Source organism: Pseudonaja textilis, chromosome 14 (genome assembly GCF_049901715.1).
Source record: "Pseudonaja textilis isolate UNSWEBS1 chromosome 14, rPseTex1.2, whole genome shotgun sequence".
In the NCBI taxonomy this organism is placed as follows: Eukaryota; Metazoa; Chordata; class Lepidosauria; order Squamata; family Elapidae; genus Pseudonaja; species Pseudonaja textilis.
In genome coordinates this window covers 16,062,173-16,084,100 of record NC_142003.1, presented here as the reverse complement: position 1 = coordinate 16,084,100, position 21,928 = coordinate 16,062,173, and the positions used below count along the sequence as shown (strand labels likewise).

The window sequence follows — 21,928 nt, the reverse complement described above, 5'->3', positions numbered from 1 at the left end:
GATGATGGTGATGATGGTGATGATGATGATGATGATGATGATGAGGAGGAGGAGGAGGAGGAGGAGGAGGATGTTATCCGTTAAGTCACACCCAACCTTTTGTGCTTCTATGGAGCAGGTCTCTCCTTCAATCTTGCATTACTTTTTTGAGTTTTTCCATGCTCTGGTTGAGGTCAACTAGGATGTGTCCAGCCACTATGTTCTTTGGTGGCCTGGTTTCCTTTTGCTGTTAACTCTTCCCAGAGGTGGGCTTCAAAAATTTTAGCAAAGGATTCTTTGTCCGGTTGATGTGTGGGTATGGCCATGGTGGGCGTGGCCTAGTCGGCCTCCTGCACCACGGCATGGGGGGGAGATGTTTTTGCCTTTCTCAGCGAAAACAGCCTCCGGAAGGTTCCAGGCTCTGGAAGCTCTCTGGAAGCTGGAAACAGGTCTATTTCCACCTTCCTGAACTTCTGGGAGGCCTGTTTTTCGCCCTCCCTGAGGGTCCGTGTGCTGTGTACTTACCTGCATCCAAAACGGGCCGCGTGGGGACTCCTGGGAAGGGCGGGTGGGATGGGCGGGGCCAGCCAAGAGTGGGATTTGGGGGTTCTCTGAACTACACAGAATCTTAGCTAGGGGCTCTCCTGAACCCCTGCAAACCCCCAGCAGCCCTCCCCTGACTGCTCCCAACATAATTGCTCTGTCCAGTGATTTTTCCCACATTACATGGCGAAAATAAGTGAGACACAGTTTTGTGACTTTGCCTTCTAGGGTCAGATGTTATGTGCTTGTTAGTCACCTTTGCTGTCCATGGAGCCCATGTCCTTCCTTTTATGCAACCCAGAACTTTTTCTCTAGATTAGGAGTATTGAGGCTTCAGTTTGCAGTGTCGTAGAATCCCCTGCCTGTGCAGAAATTTATTCTGATTCTGGAACACTGTGGGGACATGACCAGCTGAAACATTGGGATTAGGGACCGTGGCCATCATTAGACGGACACTGGTTCCTCCCATGTATCTCAAAAAAAAAAAAAAAAAAAAAACAACTCAGGATGAGTTCAAAATGAGAAACCATTTTAACATTCCTACTAGAAGTGTAGATGGAGTCATGTTAGCACAGAGGATAGAATGCAGTATTTCAGGCTAGTTCGATCCTGATTGGCTCAAGGTTGACTCAGCCTTCCAACTTTCTGAGGGGAGTCAAATGAGGACCCAGATTGTTGGGGGGTGACTCTATCAACCGCTTAGAGAGAGCTGTAAAGTAGTGTGAAGTGGTACATAAGTCTAAGTGCTGTTGCTATTCCTCTGTTATTTAATCAACTGTGCAGGAGCCTGCTGTGTCCCCACATTTCGGGGGTGGGATGCAAATATTTTTACTACCGGTTCTGTGGGTGTGGCTAAGGGGCGTGGCTAAGGGGTGTGGCTTCTTCTTCTTTTTTTGCAGCATACTCCCCGCGCTCCTTTTTTTGGCCTCCTGGGCCCCGGGGAAGCCTCCTGAGGGGCATTTTTGCTCCCAGGAAGCTTCCCTGAGGCCCAGGAAGCAAAAAATGGAGTGCATGGGGGCACAACACTCCCCCTGGTGCCCCTTTTTTGCTTCCTGGGCAAAGCAGTCAGATAGCGAGGAGGATCCTGACACAGCTGATCGTTGGGGTGGGTGGGGGAGAATGTAGTCAGTGATGCACACGGTGTCGCGCATGCGTGATAAGGACTGACTGGGAAGGGAGGGGCAGGCCGAGAGGGGCGGGGCCAGCCAGAGGCATGATTCGCCAGTTTTCCGAACTGGACAGAATCGTAACAACCGATTCCATAGAACTGGTCCAAACCGGTAGAATCCCACCCCTGCTGCATTTTGTTGTAGGGTGCATGTTGTCAATAGCCTTTGGTTGCAGAGGCATTGCAGGGAACGGGCGAATAGTAAGAACAAATAAGCTAAGCCTGTTCCAATTCTGGAATGAGTTTTAAAGAGGCTTCCTAATTAAATTGGGTCTTGATTCCAGCGTGAAATGAAGGTCTTGGAGGGAGGTCTACCTCAAACAAAGCCCACCGATTTCTCCTCTCCTCCCATTAACTGTCGGTTAAATAAGAGGAGTACCTTTCAAATCCCAATAGAGATTGTGATGGGCAAAGTCTAATTGGAATGTAAATGTTGTTTGTCTTATCTATGGAGACCCAGTTCTGGCTGTTAATTGGCATGTAGGGAGATCATTTGGAAATGGTTGAGATAACATCATGGTCTGTTGAGCAGGAAGTAGGGCTGTTTTCACAGTTTGATCATCAATGCATCATTGAACGCCATTCCTTCCCAACATGTAAGCGCATCTGTGTGTTTGCTTTGCTTTGCTTAATTGAACAGCTTCACTTGTCACATACAAGTAAATGTTAATTCTGGGGATGAAGGGATTGTTTATTACAGGAATATCCCATAAACCCAGTAAAAATTTGGATTTAAAATGTATTTCAGCCAGGATACTGTAGGTTTCCTTATCCAACTTATCCCAGGTTTTGATTTAGAATCAAAACCATTTTCCTCTGCCCTAAATAGAAGGACATTTCAGTGAGCAGGAACAAGTTCTTATAGTTTAAAAAAAACAACAACATATTATAGAATAACAGAGTTGGAAAGGACCTTGCAGGTCATCTGGTCCAGTCCCCTGCTTCAGCAGGAGAGCATATACCAATTCAGACAAATGACTGCCCAGTCTCCTCTTGAAAGCCTCAAGCGATGGAGCACCCATAACTTCTGAAGGCAAGCCATTTCAAAGATTAATTGTTCTCACAGTTAGGACATTTTTCCTTAGTTCTAGGTTTCTTTTCTCCTTGCTTAGTTTCCATCCAATATTCCTCGTTCTGTCTTTGGGTGCTTTGGAAAATAGTTTGCCCTCCCCTTCTTTGTGACAGTCCCTCAAATACTGGAAGACTGCTTTTCACTAGACTAGCCATAGACTAGTTGTATACTTCGTCATTTTTTTTTCTTTTACACACACTAATGAACATACACAAACATTTTGCTAGTTCTTTTTGGGATAAACTTTATTATGCAAACTTCAGGGGAAAATACATGCCATGTAAACATAAAGCCATAGAAGTATTTAAGCACTATTAAGCTTTGTTTCTCTAACTACATTTTCTGTAAATTACATTTAGATGCCATAATTATTAAACACTTTTTGTAATGACACAAATTAACAGATTCCCAAATTAAACTTACACCATTACAATATCCCCAAATTAATACAGATCCTCATAATGTTTCCATTGCTGTCTGCTTACAAAACTCAAGTCCAGCGACCATCACAGACAGGTTCATTGTTGAAGAAAGCAACATTTTTGTGGCCTTATTGCGATGGTCTTCTGTACTAAAACTCACTTTGCATAATGAGATGATCAGCACATAAGATGTATTTGTTTGCTCTATTTGTTTATTTGGTTTGCTTTATTATTTTTACAAATGAGGCGATGAGCATATCCAACACTCCTTCCTCCTTTTATTTTCCCCATGACAAAACTCTCTGAGTTGGGTTGGGTAGAGAGAGAGCGTGACTGGCCCACAGACACCCAGCTAACTTTTCACAGCTAAGGCAGGACTAGAACTCTCAGTCTCCTGGTGATTGGCCCACAGTCACCCAGGAGGCTTTCGTGGCAAAAGCAAGACTTAAACTCATGGTCTCTTGCTTTCTAGCCTGATACCTTAACCGCTAGACCAAAATGGCTCTCAAAAAACACCCAACCACATTCTTTCCAGAATAGGAAGTCAAGATTCTCGTGAATCCCTACAGAAGTGTGAATCTCTGCAGTTTTCTTGTGTTTCTTTTCTCCTTTGTTTTTCACACTCAGACGATTTTGGCCTCAGTTCCATATCAATTGAAGAAGCATACAGATACAAAGAGAAAAGATTCAACTTTATTAAATCTCAAGTTCTGTCTGTAGGCATGCATACAAGATAATCTTAGAATAGAATAGAGCTGGAAGGGACCTTGGAGGTCTTCTAGTCCAGCCCCCTTCTTAAGCAGAAGAACTTATACAATCTCAGACAAGTGCTTGTCCAGTTTCTTCTTAAAAACCTCCCATGATGGAGCACCCATGATTTCTGAAGGCAAAGCTGTTCCACTGGTTAATTGTCCTCACTGTTAGGAAAATTCTCCTTAATTCCAGGTTGCTTCTGTCTTGGATTAGTTTCCAACCATTACTTCTTGTCTTGCTCTCCGGTGCTTTGGAGAATAATTTGACCCCCTTTTCTTTGTGGCAGCCCCTCAAATACTGGAATACTGCAACTGCTCCCTTAGTATGTTTTAAGTAGTATATTGTATCATTTTTGATGTCCACACTGGAAAATCCAATGCAGTTATTATTCTTTCAAAGAATAAGATGATTGGTGAATAAGGTGAATAAGGACTTGCCCCAGCTAGTCCCCCAGGAAAGCAAAACTCTTGAATCCATTAAGCTGAATCAAAAGAACATTTACCGAAAGAAAGTGGCTTCAGTAAAGCCAGGCAGGATCTGAAAAGTCCCATGCAAAACACACAGCAATTCTTTTGTTTCCCGAGCCCTAACCCTCTGACCAGTCCACCGACAGCCAATGTGACGCCACAATGTTGTTTTGAGAATGCTGAGGTGCTAGGCAGGTAATAGTTCGCTCTCAGGACATGAAGGCCTTGGAACCAGGCTGGAGCCAGTTAGAAGGGAACCTGCTCCATCTCCAAAGACAATCCCCCTCCCTAATTCCCAAACAGTTACAGCAAAAGCAAAAAAAACATGTGAAAAATGCCAGCAGGCCTTTCTCCCCACCCCCTGCCAACAGAATGGCAGGATTATCCAGTGCCAATTCATGGCAACCAAAATGTGTAGGCTTGAAGGCAGGGATTTCTACAGGGAATAGTGAAGCTCTAACCGTGTAGTTGAAACTCTACCTATTATTTTACCCATATTACATCGTCTGGGGATACCTACCCTGCTTGATGACCTGCAACTGTTGTGTAGCTAAATGTCCATTTCATTTGTATACTTTCTTCAAGCATCTCCTTTTCTACAATACCTCCCAACCTGCTGCCTTTTTAAAAATAATAATAATATGTGGTTGGGTTTTTTTTTTCTACTTGAAGCGTCTTCCACATTTTAACCCATGGCAGACTCTTCTCTACACATGGTTGAGTTGTCCCATCACCCTCATATGATTTATTTATTTTTTTCCATTTTTTTTATTTTAATCTATATATAACAACAATACATTAACAGGGTGGCATCAATATATCATACATCTCTCATTGCATATATTCATACTTCTTCAATAATTATTTTCAACCTTACTCTCTCCAAATGCCTACCACCATATCAGTTAAACATACCTAGTAATTCCATTATTCAATTTTCTCCCTATTTTCATTTTATTTTTTAAATAAAAAATTCTCATTTGGCAAGCAGTATGGTTCCAGGTTTCACATCTCGATACAAACATGACCATTGTTACCTATTTATTTTATTTGTTTAATTTCATATTACATCAAGATGGCAGGTCTAATGGCATCATCAAAGTTCTGCTGGCTTTTTATGTGCATTGTGTGTTTAAAAAAAAAAAGCTGAGTGTCAGTTGTATCATCATAGACACCCCATCTTGATATTTTTTTTTAACTAAACCCAACAGATATCTCTGCTTTCAACTGATAGTGTTGAATGTCCTTCCAGATTTTATTTTACCTATATATCTTTCATGGTTATATCTCTTCCAACTAGTAAATAAGAACTTATGCATGACACAAATAGTACTAGTCTGCAAGTCTTGAAGCATATGGCTATTTTCACATTAACTATTTTTTATTCATTTATTAGACCGATAGGCCATACAACTTCATCTTGAATATGATAAAGTACTAAGACAGTTCTGCCATGGGGTGTAGGTTTCCATTTGGGGATCAAAACTTAATTTGATTTGCAGAATCCTAATTCGTAGCAGCCTTATTTATGTATTTATGTCATGCCAGAAGCTGAGCATGTTACCAGATATATAGCAAAACTGTACTGTGTGTAAAAGAAAAATATAACAACTAATTAGAGTCAAATTGTTCCATAACATGAATGTCACAAACCCTCTTCCACAATTGAAAAACTAATTTGCAGAATAAATGCCACTAATTGCCACAGAAATAATGTGAGAATCAAAAAATCAACAACTGATATAAACGTCCCACCTCTGTGAACTTCCTCAAATAGTAAAAGGCACCATAACATAGGAGGAGATCTTCCAGAAGAATAGGGTAAGGCAGTGTTTCTCCAACATGGCAAGTTTAAGGTGTGTGCACCTCAACTCCCAGAATTATCCAGCCAATAGCAACTGCAATAGCACTTAGACTTACATACCACTTTACAGTGCTTTACAGCCCGCTCTGTGCAGTTTACAGAATCAGCCTCCTGCCCCCAACAATCTGGGTCCTCATTTTATGCACCTCAGAGGGAGAAAAGGCTGAGTCCACCTTGAGCCAGTCAGAATGTGTTACCAGGAAGGAGAAGGAGAAAGGGAATGAATGAAGGAAGGAAGGAAGGAAGGAAGGAAGGAAGGAAGGAAGGAAGGAAGGAAGGAAGGAAGGAAGGAATAGCAATAGCACTTAGACTTATATACCACTTTACAGTGCTTTACAGCCCTGTAAAGCAGTTTACAGAGTCAGCACATTGCCCACAGTAATCTGGGTCTTTATTTTACCGACTTTGGAAGGATGGAAGGCTATGTCAACCATGAGCCTACTGAGATTCAAACTGCCAAATTGCAAGCAGATGGCAGTCAGCAGAAGTAGTCTGCAATACTGTATTTTAACCACTGTGCCACCGTGACTCATCACCGGGAGACAGTAAATTCTAGTCCCACGTTAGCCATTTAAATTTCTGGAAATTAAAGTCCACACATCTTAAACTTTGCCGAGTTTGCTAAAAAAAAAAAAGAGTTGTCATAGGAGTTATTTTTAGCAATGGGCGTTTGAAAGATGGTCAACTACACAAAACTGGGAACAGATACCTGAAACCTCAAGATGAAGATGCATTGCTCTTCCACAATGGAACCAAAAAACCCAGTTACTTACCTCCAGAGACACAAGTGTTCAATCTACAAAGTCGGCCAAAGATCTACCATACCAGGATTTGAGTACACCTGGAAAAAAAAAAATTCCTGGGAAATTCCACTTCTATGCTCTTTGGCCAACTCGGTTTTCAAACAAGGAATTTTAGACAGGAGAGGGCCAATTGATTAACACAGCTTAGGCCCACAATGTATTTACAATATCAACTAGCTTCCAAATACAAATTGGCTGGTTAGCTAGACAAGAACACCGTTTCGAAATTCAGAACTTCATCCTTGGCTTGTTTTAATGTTCCCCCTGTAGCAATTTTATTGCTGTGATGCAGGTGCAGTAGAAACCTCATCCTTTGTTGTGTTTTGTTGCCAGTTCCACAGGGATTGCAAGCAATCTCCCCTCTCTTCTCTCTAAATTCACAGGGCATTCTGATTTATTTTGCTCACATTACCTATCAGATAACAAAGACTGTTGTCCTTAAATGTTGCCAAGCTTTGTTATTCTGTGTGTAAACTCCCCCCTGCCACGAGCTGTAATGGAAGCTCATGGCTATGCTAATGGCTTTGTTATAGTGGTATCTTTTTTTCTTGGTCTATGACTGTCATAAAATCTTATCTATCCCTACCATGCTAGGATGGCAGCCCCCAAAGTTGTGTTTTATTTGTTTTTCCCCACTGGCATCACAAGTTAAAGCAGAATAAAAAAAAATGCAGGGCCAAGAACAGGAATGAAAACTGGTCTGCTTTTTGGGATTAGACCAAAATTTGTGTTGTGGTGGTGCCTATTTAAATTCATGCATCATGGCTGCTAACTCCATGATATGTAATTCCCTACGCATCTCTTGATCTTAAAGTTTTTTTCCATCTGCTTTGCAAGACTGCATCGAGAGAGAGAGGAATAACAAAGCTGAGTTTCACGGGAATGAAGAGCAGAAGATAGCTATTTTATAAGCGCTTTGCTTTTTAGAAGGTAACTGGGCAAGTCAGAACTCAGCTGGAAGATCTGAGCCTTGAAGGGCCCATGTTCAAGTCTCCACTGGAGATAATAGATAACAGATCATCAGAGTTGAAAGAGACCTTGTAGAGGTCTAATCCAACCTCCTACCCAAGCAGGAGACCCTACACCATTTCTGACAAATGGCAGTCCAATCTCTTCTTGAAAGTCTCAAGTGATGGTGCTCCCACAACTTCCAAGGCAACTTCTGTTCCATTGGTTGATTGTTCTCACTGTCAGAAAGTTTCTCCTTATTTCCAGGTTGAATCTCTCCTTCATCAGCTTCCATCCATTATTCCTTGTCTGGCCTTCAGGTGCCTTGGAGAATAGCTTGACCCCCTCTTCCTCTCTGTGGCAGCCCCTCAAATATTGGAAGACTGCTATCCTGTCTCCACTGGTCCTTCTCTTCCCTAGAATAGCCAGGCCCAGTGCCTCCAACTGTTCATCATATGTTTTAGCCTCCAATCCCCTAATCATCCTGGTTGCTCTTCTCTGCACTCTTTCTAGAGTCTCAACATCTTTTTATAGTGTGGTGACCAAAACTGGATGCAGTAGTCTAGGTGTGGTCTTACTAAGGCTTTAGTAAGGAAGGAGGAGGAGGAAGAGGAGGAGGAGGAGGAGGTGGTGGTGGTGGTGGTGGAGGTGGAAGAAGAGCATTGGATGACTTTTTTGACTAGCTGGGATGAGTCCCTGGAGTCAGCAAAGAAGGGAACAGAACTTTGCTTGCTTCAGGGCAGTCAATTATTTGAAACCATGATTACATTCTGACTTACCAGTTGCAATTTTGGTCAAAAGTGATGTTGGATCCCTGGTTTGATTGCAGCTTCCTACTGATTTGTTTCTGTTTCCCATCCAAACACCAAACCAACCTATTAAAACCAAAGGCAAATCAACTGCAAACAGAAAAAAAAAAAGGAGAAGCCAGACATGGTATTGACCAAATCAACATTTTCTTATCCTCAAGACAGATTTGGCTTGTGAAAGAACCCATGGTTAAAATAAACCACAGCTTCGCATGAACTCGCATGGCTGTAGCTAGACAACTGCACAGACTACTGAATTCCCAACTCATTACTGAAGCATTATTTGTTTTAATGATGGCTTGTTGCATTAACTACAGTTGGTTTGGTCTTTGCAGCATGCTAAACCATTAACCATGTCATCATGACATACTCTGTCAAAGCCCTTTCTGATTTACTTGGCCGTATGTCTCTTTCCTCTGCTTTCTTGTCAATACATCTAAGCTTTTTAAAGATGTTTGGAGTCCTTGATGAAATCTAGTTCCCTAAACTCCTTGGAGTTCCCTCCTGAGGAAGCTACCCATAGGTTTCTTCCGTAAATTGCCTTTCCTTTTACACCCTGCCTCTGATGTTGACATCCTCCCGGGGGCCTCCTAGCCATTCAGCAGGTTGTATCAGAAGGTTTCCAAGTCTGTCATTTTCAAATTGGGGGATCCCTCCAGCAGAATGTCCCAAATGTGCTTTTCAAAAGGCAATTGGACTTTCTTGATGTGGTTTTTTTTTTCCCCTTGAAAATGTTTTGCTTCTCATCCATTCAGTTCTGAGGTCAGAACTGAAGAAGCTTCTTGGATGAGAAGCAAAACATTAAAAAAAAAAAACACAAAACTTAAGAAAGTTCAGTTGTCTTTTGAAAAGCATCTTTGGGGAAAACCATGACCTGGATGATTGACAACCTCCATCAATATCTCCAGCAGAAGAGGAAAAACCTAAAATAGGGTTGGGATAAACCCTATAAAGTAGGGTTGGGGGAACGTTGGGGGATTGCATTTGGCTTGCTCTCTGGATTCCTTCTCTGATTATGAAATCTTTGTGTTTCAGGGGGGGTATGCAGCCTATCGGTATGCCCAACCTACTACCGCTACCGCCACTGCCTACAGTGATAGGTAAGATTTCCTTTTTGTACTGAATAGATCCTTGACTTGGGAAGCACAATGCTCTTTTGGACCCACCTTGGCTTTCGTGTCACCGTTTTCTTTCCTTGCTCCATGCATAGCAAGAGCTTCTAGACTTGAAATCCATGAATAGCTTTGACTAAGGCTTGATGGTTCTTCTGCAGTGAGTTAGCCTCTATCTGTTCAGTGTCCGTGCCCATCATTTTGATAAACAGCCTCCCACATACATGCAGGGTACCACTTGAGGAAAGTAGAACTCACCTATTCATCTATCATGGCAAAGTCAGCATGAAAACTATACTTTTGGGGTGGGGGTGTTCCCCAAAGCAGTACATTAGGGAAATGGGTATGCACAAGCAGTAGAGGGTACATGAAAATGCATGTGTGTTTCCCTGTGGCTTTTGAAAATATTTACAAGCAAGCATGAAAATTAGGTGTAAGAAAACTGAAAATCAGAGACTCTTCTCTTTCCTCTCTTCTGTAGTCTTATTTCCACAACATATTTAAAACCTTAAGCCACTGAACCAAGTCTTGGTATCAGAAGTAGGATGTATTGTACATCTAAGTGAGTTTGTATAGCATTAATTCTGTAACACTATAATCCCGTTTGGGCTCTATTCAAAAGTAATTTTTAAGTGTCTTAGTTACTGAGGAGTTAACCTCACCTCTCACACTTCTGAGTAAACATACCTAAAATTGCCCTGTAAACAGAGTGTGCTTAAGCTGGGTCCTGAATTAACTCTTCTGAGTGCTACAATGCACTTAAACATGAATGTAAAAAATTCCAGTTGTTTTTGAATAAGACATGAACCCAAAGCAGAAACCTAAAGCAAAGTTAACGGTAACCATCTAGCTTCAGCTTATTGCAAAAATGCAGCTGCAGAGTTGTTCATCCACTAGGAAAAACACAGTTATTGATTTCATCAGGGGAATTAAATCCATTCTTCAGGGTCTCTCTTTGCACACCCTGGAATTTCTTACTTCTGCCCATTAGCTGGAAATCAACAAGAACAGGAACATCACAGAAATCAGTGAATACCCAAGAGGGCATTTGCAAAACTCCCAAATTACATAATAGTTTAAAATGTTTATAAAATTAAAGCATCTGAAATCTCATAGGATTGTGAAATCTGGTGAGAGCTGGTTATTCGTCTTGCAAATGACATTGAAAAAAAAAATTCCAACATCTTGAGGGCAAAATTGCTGAATTCTTGAGATTTAGACATTTAAAAAATGAAGTCTCTGACACACAATATATTTTCAATCTATACCTTACAGCCTCAAAATAAATTCAACAGAAATCATATACGGTCCTTTTAAGTAGCAAATCGAATGGAAAATCCCATTAGGCAGGAATAATCATTTTCTCCAGTTACAATTAAATCGGGGAAAGAGAGTTGAATGTTAGCTCAGAGGGGGTTGTTTTTATATTTCCATCACAAGACCAAGTCAAGGTGATTAGAACAAGAATCAGATTTCAGAGGTGTAGAGATCTATTCCAGATGGAGAATATTTTCGAGAAGCATTTCTGAACGTTATTCCATTTTGAGGAAGACACACACAAAAAATTGCCTCTAAAGTTGAATCAGTTCTTGAGTTGGGCACCTGAATTCTCAAAGTGCTGTTCATGAATCTGTTTCTTAAGAGAAATATAGATATATAGATACATTTATATATTCATGTGGAACAATGAATGTTAAAGCTCTTGCATGCTATGTTGCCTTCCCAGTGTGCTTATCGTGTTCTGGCAGTGAAGACACATACACACACACACACACATACACACATGTTTGATGAATAAGACAATTTTGCATGAGCTGGCTGAGGCATGCTGGGTTCTGACAGGTAAGCAAGTTAACTTAATTTGTTTTGTTTTATTTTCCCGGACGTCCTGATTCTTAGCTGTGTTACTCTGGTTCAGCTATTTGCGCCTGATATGCAGACGGAGATAGGCTTGGTTTTCCTTTCCTTTCTTTTCTTTTTTGTTTCCTCTTGAGGAAAATGGATGGCAATGAAGCACAGCTTGAGAATTCACATTTCATTTCCACAAAGGTGTCTCGTTGAGCATGTGGTCGCTTAAAAAAAAGTACTTTCTCTGTGAGCTTGCAATGCTGAGAAGTTTGCTGGGTCAACGAGAGCAAACTCCCCTAAGAGGTCTCACTGCTACACAGCAGCAAATAAACTAGGAATGCTTCGATGTGGGGAGTCAGGTCTTAGCAAACGTCTTCCAGGTTCTCCCTCTTGAGGGCTCTGCAGAAAGAAAGGAGGATGGCATGGTGGCTGGGTGTACATCAAGGGATGTCCTTCAACTTGGTTAAATTAGAAGCTGTGTGCCGGAAAACACTCAACAGGTTGCTAATAGGTTCATTTCAGAGCATAGAGAAAACGTAACTTTATGGATGTGACATGAGATGACATGAGATTTTGATGCAGTCAATAGTAGCATGGGAGCTCCTAATTAACCAAGTTATAAAACTGTGGGATAAAACATCTAGGACAGGGAGTATAACTCACAACAGCGCGTTCTCTCTTTGTGTACACCTGGTGGGCTCTCCCACAAAGGGTTGTTTGGTCAACTTGCTGGTTGATCAAGTGATGGAAGCTGAGGAACATCTTCATTTCTTTTAGGTCCAGCAAGCAATCTGGGTAAGAAGCATCAAAACGAGTGCTCCCAGGTGACAAAATGACAAAAACATGTCCATCTGGAATTTCATGGTAGATAGGAGTATGCATGTGATAGCAGGTATTCAGATGAGGGTAGGGAGATGGTGCTACTAGTAATTTCTCATGAGAAAGATAAGGCTCTTGCCTCCACTTCTGCAAGGCACAGGGCAATGTGTAATTCATAAAATACAAACCTTTGGTACCCAGTGGTACCCACTATCTTAATCCAACTTTATAGAAACCAAGGCACTATTCCAGATTTATCCTTAAAAAAACCCTCAAGGCCCCCCAATTTTGAAGGCCCTTGGGACATAGTGAGAAATGGCTGTACATAATATCTTTGTGGAGCTCCAATCTATTGCCAAACTGTCTATGCAAACTACAAGGATTTCTAGTAGTGAAGTGAAGTGAAAAGTGGGAAGGAAGGAAGACTATCCCACTTGTGAATGAAGCACCTGCATTTTGTTCCAGTTGTCATGATTCTGCCTTTTTTAAGATGCTTTTGGCTGGATAACTGAATCTTCGTTTACGTATTGTGATTGAAGCATCCCTGGGATTGCAAAATAGAATGCATTGGAGAACAGACAGGCAGTGTTGCTGGGACTTTGGGGAGATATCTGCTTGGTAAAATGCAATAGCTTCCACAATCAAACTAATTTGATCCACAGTTGTTCACTGAATCCTGGGAAGATCCATTCCAGGGTATTTAGAAAGGTCAGTGACCATTCTCAGATTTGCCCTCCCGTTTCTCCACAAGCTACCATTTGAGGTGAATTTGAAATAGGTAAATGTAAAGGTTCCCCTCACACATACATGCTAGTCATTTCCAGCTCTAGGGGGCGGTGCTCATCTCCATTAAAAAGCCAAAGAGCCAGCGCTGTCCAAAGACATCTCTGTGGTCATGTGGCCGGCATGACTAAATGCCGAAGGTGCACGGAACGCTGTTCCCTTCCCACCAAAGGGGTCCCTATTTTTCTACTTGCATTTTTACCTGCTTTCGAACTGCTAGGTTGGCAAAAGCTGGGACAAGCAACAGGAGCTCACTCTGTTACGTGGTGCTAGGGATTTGAACCGCTGAACTGCTGACCTTTCTGATTGACAAGCTCAGCATCATAGCCATTTAGCCACTGAGCCATTGCGTCCCTAGTAACCCTAACCCTAGAATTTGGAATAAGGATGTGCGAAAAATGCTACAGGTAGATAAGGATAACATTTGTCCAGGAAGTCATCCAAAATGTGATGTTTTGGGTCCATTCTAGTGTGCAAAAGCAGATGTCAGCTGCCCACAATGACAGAGTTTTCTGAGCTCTCCAGTGGCTAATTGTTGAATATTTCACAAGCTTCCGTTCTTTAAAGTGATCTTGCAGAGAAAGCTTGTTGTTCTTAGAGAGAAAAAGGCAGCTGATCCCCACTCCTGGGCCAAAGTATTGTGTGTAACTCAATAGCATAGCCAAAATTCTGTTAGCACAAATTCACCAGATGCCTTGGCCTTCATAATATTGATTTTCTAGTCCTACCTTTTCAGTTTTCCATGTTGTTGTTTAACTGCGTTGTAGAAGATCCCCAGAGTCCTGTCTCAGAACCCATTTTCAGATCCCAATCTTATTTATTTATATATTCCAGCCTGCTTCAGATACTTAGGCAGTCTCAGCCCTGTTCAGTCAATTGTCCATGTATGCATCAATCCAGGAGAAACAATGATCTCTCCACACTTTGTTTCAATGGGGTCATTATGTTTTCATCGTGATTTTCTGCAGTAGAGATATATGCAAACCTCTGTTTCACACTCGTATAATGTGCTTATAACATGTTTCTGCTATTACCCAAGGTTGGTCAATTCTCATGCTGAAATCTAGAGTAATGCTATATGGACATTACTTTAAAGTCCCTCAAGATGACTTAGATCTTATCTGTCTAAAAGATTTCCCAATCTCTCTTTGGAGAACACTCGATCATTCTTAGCAAAACATTTTGTACATTTTGCTCTCGTTCTGAGCAAAACGTTTTGTATGTTTTATCAGAATCTTAAGAATTCCTGAGATGCATTAGTGTGCTGTTTTCTGAAGGTGAAATCTTACATTTTGATTTCAAATACTGGTGAGTTGTTAGCACCAAACCTGGGCAGTTCGGGAATTAATCAATGTTTCCCATCCCTTTGTCAGGGAATTTGTATTGCCCAGGATCTCCAGATGGATACATTTTCTGGTACAATGCTATTTTAACTCTGGCCCAACTATTACATTGTCCACATCTTTCCATCTGAATGTATTTTAGAGCCTGGGTGAAGGATATGTGGTTGGATTTAAACCCCTAGCATGTCTTACAGTGCTGTGCAGCACTGAAGCTTGATGTAACCACACAAAACCTGGAATGGCATTTACAGTATTTTCATTTTCCCATTCAATGAGTTTACTGCACTTCTGAAAATCTGGTTGACCACACAATGAAATATCGTTAGAGCCAGCCGAATCAGGTAATTAACAATGCAAAGTTGCTTCCTCTATTTTTGAATTATAAATTATTCCTGGCATGTTAAACATTCAAATTCTTTCTTTATGTATAATTAGAATCACATTAATATCAGTCATTTGCATAGTTGTAGGTATTTTAAATGGATTTAGTTCATTTGAGTATTATGTTTGGGGGGGGGGTTGTATTTGAATGAGTGTATCTCTAACAGAATCAAGATTTCTTTAATGATTAGTTGCAAATCCATTAAAATTTCCTTTTACTCTCTCTCTCTGTCTAGAGGAAATTCTAAAATGATTTTAAATAACCTAAGTAAAGAATGCTATGCAATACAGCACTTTATGCATACATGACTTCTTCAAATTATATTTTAGTTGCTAAGTACTAAATTCTTTTTATCAACTTTCTACTATATTTCCCACATTCAAAGAAAGATACAAATGTTGTATCTGCCTGAAATAATGTCTGCATTTCTTGAGGATGTTAATGTCTTCTAAATAGTAAAATGGGGCAAAACAATATTTTCTTCCCAATTTCCCCTTCCTTTCATGTACTTTGCTGTGAGTTTACCATATTTAAAAGTAATTATTTCACTAGCCATCTCTTATTATTTTGTAATTATTTTATTACAAATATCTTATGTAATAAAATTGCATTACAAATACAAAATATTGTTAAATCTTCCAGAATCGGGTGCATAGGAAAATAGACAGAATAGAATATTCTTTATTGGCCAAGTGTGATTGGACACACAAGGAATTGATCTCTGGTGCATAAGCTCTCAGTGTACATACAAACAACAAAGTGATAAGTCAGATATCATAAATCATAAGATAAAATCATAAATCATAAGATACAAACAACTGATAAATCATAATATAACATAGGAGAAGGTAGCGGGAAAGATTAGAGGTGAGAAAGGTGAGAAGATGAGAAGGATAATGTCAACTTGTAAAACAGTCCTATGCCTGTTTCCGAGTTGCCACGAGAAGGGGCGGGGGGGAGAGACAAGAAGGAGCATGTGGCACATAAAATCAGAAGCACTGTCATGCCCCTGGTGGAGACTGACTCTGAGGGAGAGGAGGAATAGCTGACAGGGAGTGGAAGTGTGGGCCCATAGGGTGCGGAGGAGGCTAGGGAAGGGCAGAAGCTGGCTGAGTAGTCAGAGGAGGCACATCCCCTCTCCATCCTAGGGCACACAGGGAGAAGAGGATAAGGGAGAGGCATGGTCTACTTGGGAGGAGAGGGTTTTGATACTCTTCATAGGCTGCAGCTGTGACAACTGAATAAGAGGACAGATTTGCGTACGGGCGAACACTGGAAACAAAGCATGGAAATATCTCTAGTTTATGGTTCCTCTCTGAGTTTGGCGTCCTTCCCAGTGTGTATTATCTGTGGACGTCCTCCAGCCCTTATCTTGCCTGGTTTGTGTTGCTTTTTTCCTTCTTCTTGTAACTGTTTGTGTGGGAGTTTTTTGTCTTCTGTCAAGAATATTCGGAGTTTGTAAGCAAAGTGAAGGAATAAAAGGGGCTTCACCTGTTTTCTGTGACTGTGTTTGTTTTGTATCCCACTCTGGGTCATCACAAGCACATTCAAAGCTTATTTCACAAAGATTGTAACTTAGGCAACCTGGTATTCTGCCCGTGAAAATCCTTTATTGGAGAATGTGAGTTATAACACCCAGCCCATGAATGTTTCATTGGAGAAGCTGAATTATGATACACCCAAGGGGGTGGGGGAAGGCAGGGTCATAGGTGATTGTAAATTATGTGTCTCAGAGTTGGTTTTACACAGGTTATGCCGGCATGTTGCTCCTAATAAATCTTGTGAAGTTTTTTGAAGCTTGGCTCGATACTTATGATTTAATTAGGGTGATTGCTGGAATCCTGACAGATAATAGCAATAGAGCCCTACTAAGTTAGTAATCTTTAGACAGTGCTGTGGAAGTTAGAAGAGTGATGGTACAAAGAAAAAAAAAAAACTATCTTTTGGTCTACTTGCTTTGGCATACAATGCCCTGTAATGACGTCCAGAGAGAAGAAATTGAAACAGTTTATGTCCAGGATGTGAGGAGTCTGTAGATATTTTCTCAGCCCTCTTTCTGGTTTGTGCAGTAAGAGGGCTGAGAAAATATCTATAGCTTCTTCATAAAATTTTGGAGGAGATGCACTAAAAAGAATTCCTTTAAAAACATACTTTGTGGCAGGAATATAATTGAGAATCACCAGTGTGTCAAGATTCTAATGTGTGTGTGTGTGTGTGTGTGTATAAATATACATATATTTATGTATATAAATATACAAATATTAATGTGATGGGGCAATGTCTGATAGGATGCAGAGGTTTTATATAAGGAAACAGGACATTCAGTGTGAAATGTGGAATTTTGAAGTGAATGAAGCATAGAATAATGACAGGCTACTATTATTGTCCTACAGCATCTATATGTCATACTCATATTGCTGAATCCCAAATTTGCATAAGTTTGGCCAATTACAAAAAGCATTAAGTAGCTCTTAATGAAAAAAGAGGCATTCCCAGTATGAATAAGATGTGTAGTGGATGATGTACCACAGTCATAAAAATAACTATTTCTTGAACACACACACACACACACACACACACAACTAATTTGCAAGCTCTGGCATATTTCTTCACTTCCCCCAAGAAAATGAAGCAACGGAGGAGCAGATTGGATGAATGGCAGATCTGGAGAAGAATTGTGACTTGTGGTTCTTTTTTGGATATAAAAAGTTGTGTCTGATTTTCACACACTTCAAACCTCTCTGCACATATAATATTTAAAGAAAAAAAATGCTGGCACCATAGAAAGTGGCTTACGTGTAATCTTCCTTTTGAGGAAACATGAATCTTCCCACCAGTGAGGAATATGACTGGAGAACTTTCAGTGGTCTCCATCATTGTCCCTTTCTAGAGGGACTTAAGAAGAAGAGAGATCCTATCATTTTCTCTACAGCATCCATAAATAAGCACAAATTGGAAATACAGACCTTTGCAATCAATTCATTTTTAGGAAAGAGAATGACAAATGAATGCATGAGATGCTTTAGGCATCTGCTGTAGGCATCTTCACATCTACCCTGTGAAGGAATGGCAGAACCTGTGGGTGGAGTTAAAAGAGGGATCAGCCTAGAATTTCTAGATAGCCACAAGCGAGCTAAGTCCCACCCCCTTGAATTCTGTTGACCTATTATCGAACTTCTATCAGATGCTAACTGTTAGTTGAGAAGATGTTGAGACTGTGGAAAGAGTACAAAGAAGAGCAACAAAGATGATTAGCGATCTGGAGGCTAAAACATATGAAGAACGGTTGAAGGAATTGAGTTTGTCTAGTCAAGTGAAAACAGGGGTGGCATGATAGCAGTAGTCCAATATTTGAGGAGATGCCACAAAAAAGAGTTGGCCAGTCTACTTGCCAAAGCAGTAGATGGCAAGACAAGAAACAATGGATGGAAACTAAACAAGGAGAGAATGAACATAGAAGAAAGGAGAAATTTCTTGACAGTTAGAACAATCAGTAGAATGGGTTGTATTCAGAAGTTGTGGATAGATAGATAGATAGATAGATAGATAGATAGATAGATAGATAGATAGATAGATAGATAGATAGATAGATAGATAGATAGATAGATAGATAGATAGAGGATGGACAGACAGGCAGATCACAATGTTGCACAGCTCTACTGATGGCTACTTGGCCAGAAAATCTTCAGGGAATGCCAAACCTGTAGATAAGATAAGAACTTTTTTTTAAAAAAAGTACCCCAGAAAAAGTCAATAGCAAACTAGAAAGAAGACAACTGCAAATCACTTCTGCATTTTTAATCAAGGAATAATTTAAAGTTGTCCTTGAAGCCACCAAGAGAGTCACATTTTGATTGTATCGCTTCTCTTACAAAAAACGTCCCTTTCTTTCAATAGCTATTTAATCCAGGTTGGATTAAAGCTAAATCATGCCATGAATGGAGTACAGGGTGCTTCATATTCATAGTTTGTCCTAGGTAAAAGTTTCACACTCCACCTTGTCACAGCCCACTGAGATATTTATATTTCTGTACTGTCATCTAGATATATATCAACCAACGTGCTTTTGTCTTTTGAAGAAGTTGCCTTTCTCTTCTCAGTTTTAATGGTGCACTTCCTCATTAAAAAAAAAACATATTATTTTTACCTTACTATTTTGGCACCGAGCACCTGAATTCTGTGCAGCTCAGCTATTTGTTGGCAGGGAGGCTCAGAGGTTAGTCTTGAACAGAATTAACTCTCTACAAAATTACTTTTAGGATCAGAAAAAGAAACTTTAATTGTGTGCACTAACATAGCGCTCGCAGGCAGCAGAAGCACGGATGTAATACTCTCCTTTGATGTATATTTTATCCCCGGTGTATGATTGTATCCTAGGAACACATAGCTAGGAATCATCAGATGCTCTTGTACTTGCTGGTTTCAAACCAGAAGTTGTTACGAAAAGCCTAAATCGAGATTGCATGACTTTCCCTGTAAAAAGCAGGCATTTATTTCAAAGCTTACACAAGAATATGCTACCAGGGGTCAACTTATTTGCAGACAATTCTAGAATGTCTGTTCACACAGATGTTGGAAATATATAAAAAAAATTTATGTATACCTAAAACTAAATATCAAGGAGAATGGTATGAACCATTATTCAATATTCCTGTTCTCCTGGTGAAGGAGATTTTACAAAAGGTTTTCTTAACATTACATAGCAAACATATTTGACCATATCATCTGCAGTTTCTGTCAACTACGTGTGCCTTTTGCCTTCTGCCTGGTGGGATTATTTTACATTTAGCAGAATTAAGTAATGATCTAGGATCATTGCCGGCAACTTGGAATGAAAAGGAGAGAGCTTGGCTGAAACATTGTCTGAATAAAGTTAGGTCTGCTTGGTTTTGAGAGGAGGAGGAGGAGGAGGAGGAGGAGGAGGAGGAGGAGGAGGAGGAGGAGGAGGAGGAGGAGGAGGAGGAGGAAGATTCCTAGTATGAAAGACCATAACTCAGTAGAAATCTCAGTCTTCATTACCAGAAAGTTCCCATCTTCTAGAAAATAAGCAACTTGGTGCTGCTTATGAAAGTTGAACCATAGAGTACTTCCAATAATTTTTGATCACTGGCCACACTGATCATAGCTGATTTAGATCAAAATCCACAGCTATGGTGAGTGCTCCTTTTCCCATGGAAAGGTTTGCTCACTGTATAAAGCCCATCTTCCCCTGGTGATAACAGTGCTATCCCTGGACAAAACGTTTTCTCCGGCCCTAGAAACCTATCTGGATGCTTCACTGGAAAGTTCTGTTCTTCTAATGCCTTCATTCTTGCCTTCTTCTAAGTGGATGCACTGCTTAATAATGTAATAAACGATCTCAGCATGTCCTACAAAGGTAGAAAAAAGGAACGGTACAAGGGGTTTTCCACTCATTGGTGTGTTTTATGGGCAAAGCTTTGGAATAGAGATTCCATTTGGTGGCAGTTGGATGAGATTGCCTTTCACCAGATCAGCATCTGGGTTCAAATAATTGGACCACATTAGGCACCTCATTTGGAAGAGATTTCGAAAAATTGCATCAATTTGGCATTTTTTGTTTTTTGTTTTCTTTAAAATTGATTCAGACTGGATTCAGTTGACTAGTTCCGAAACAAACAAACCCTATGAACTGAATTGGAGTCAATCTGTACACTTTACTAAATTTGGGGCTATCATCATTAATGAATGGATGGATGGATGAAGGAACTCTTTATTGGCCAAGTGTGATTAGACATACAAGGAATTTGTCTTGGTATTCATAAAAAGAAAAGATATATTTGTCAAGAATCATAAAGTACAACACTTAATATAATCATATGGTACAAATAGGCAATCAAATCATACTAGGAAACAGTCAATATAAATCGTAAGGATACAAGCAGGGAATTATTTTTTTAGCAGAGTGATGGCATTTAGGGAAAAACTGTTCCTTTGTCTACTTGTTCATACACACACACACACACACACACACACACACACACACACGTCCCAGAGAAGACACTCAGATCCAGGCAGGTACTAGCCAGTTATTAGATATCATGGTGGTAGATAAAGACCAGAAGACAGCAGTAGAGATAGATATAGTGGTGCCAAGTGACAGCAACATCAGGGAGAAGGAATATGAGAAGCTAAAGAAGGTCCAGGGCCAAAAGGAAGAACAAGAAAGAAAGAAAGAAAGAAAGAAAGAAAGAAAGAAAGAAAGAAAGAAAGAAAGAAAGAAAGAAAGAAAGAAAGAAAGAAAGAAAGAAAGAAAGAGAGACAAGACAAGACAAGACAAGACAAGACAAAATGGTTCTAGGGATGGTAGAAGCAGTTGTGATTCCTAAGTTCAGAGAGTATCTCCAAGAGATCCCAGGAACAAGATCAGAGCTCTCTGTCCAGAAAAGTACAGTGCTAAAATGTTGCCCAGAACCCACAAACTCCTCAGCTTTTTGTAGAGCAGGGGTCCCCAACCCCCTGGTCCGTGTACAAGCATGGGACTGTGGCATGCCAGAAATCGGGCCACGCGCACAAGTGAAGACCCATCCATGGGATGCAGGCAGCACACAAAACCTGTTCTGACCTAGGCCTCCCAAGATCATGAAGCAGACTTCTCATCCTGACAAAAGCCCTTTTATTGAGGTTAAAGTGAATTCGTCTCCAGCAAAGTCCCGGCAAACAGTCTTTCATGAGATTTTACAACTTTATCAGGCTTGGAGAGTTGCCAGGCCGATATCTTCCAAGTGCAGAAATTACTTGGTAAGAAGTCAGGAAGAGAACTTCTCCCTAATGAATTGAACTGTCTCCTGCAAA

General features: G+C 40.5%; 1 protein-coding gene across 11 annotated transcripts in view; it reads left to right on the top strand.

Annotated features, from left to right (window-relative positions):
* Positions 1-21,928, top strand: part of RBFOX1 (RNA binding fox-1 homolog 1) — a 1,842,789-nt gene that overhangs the window by 1,779,792 nt on the left and 41,069 nt on the right. For all 11 annotated transcript variants that reach the window (XM_087912645.1, XM_087912641.1, XM_087912650.1 and 8 more), the window contains one exon: positions 9,864-9,928. In XM_087912645.1, the coding sequence (XP_087768771.1) occupies positions 9,864-9,928 (65 nt within the window). The remainder of the gene's footprint in view (positions 1-9,863; positions 9,929-21,928) is intronic.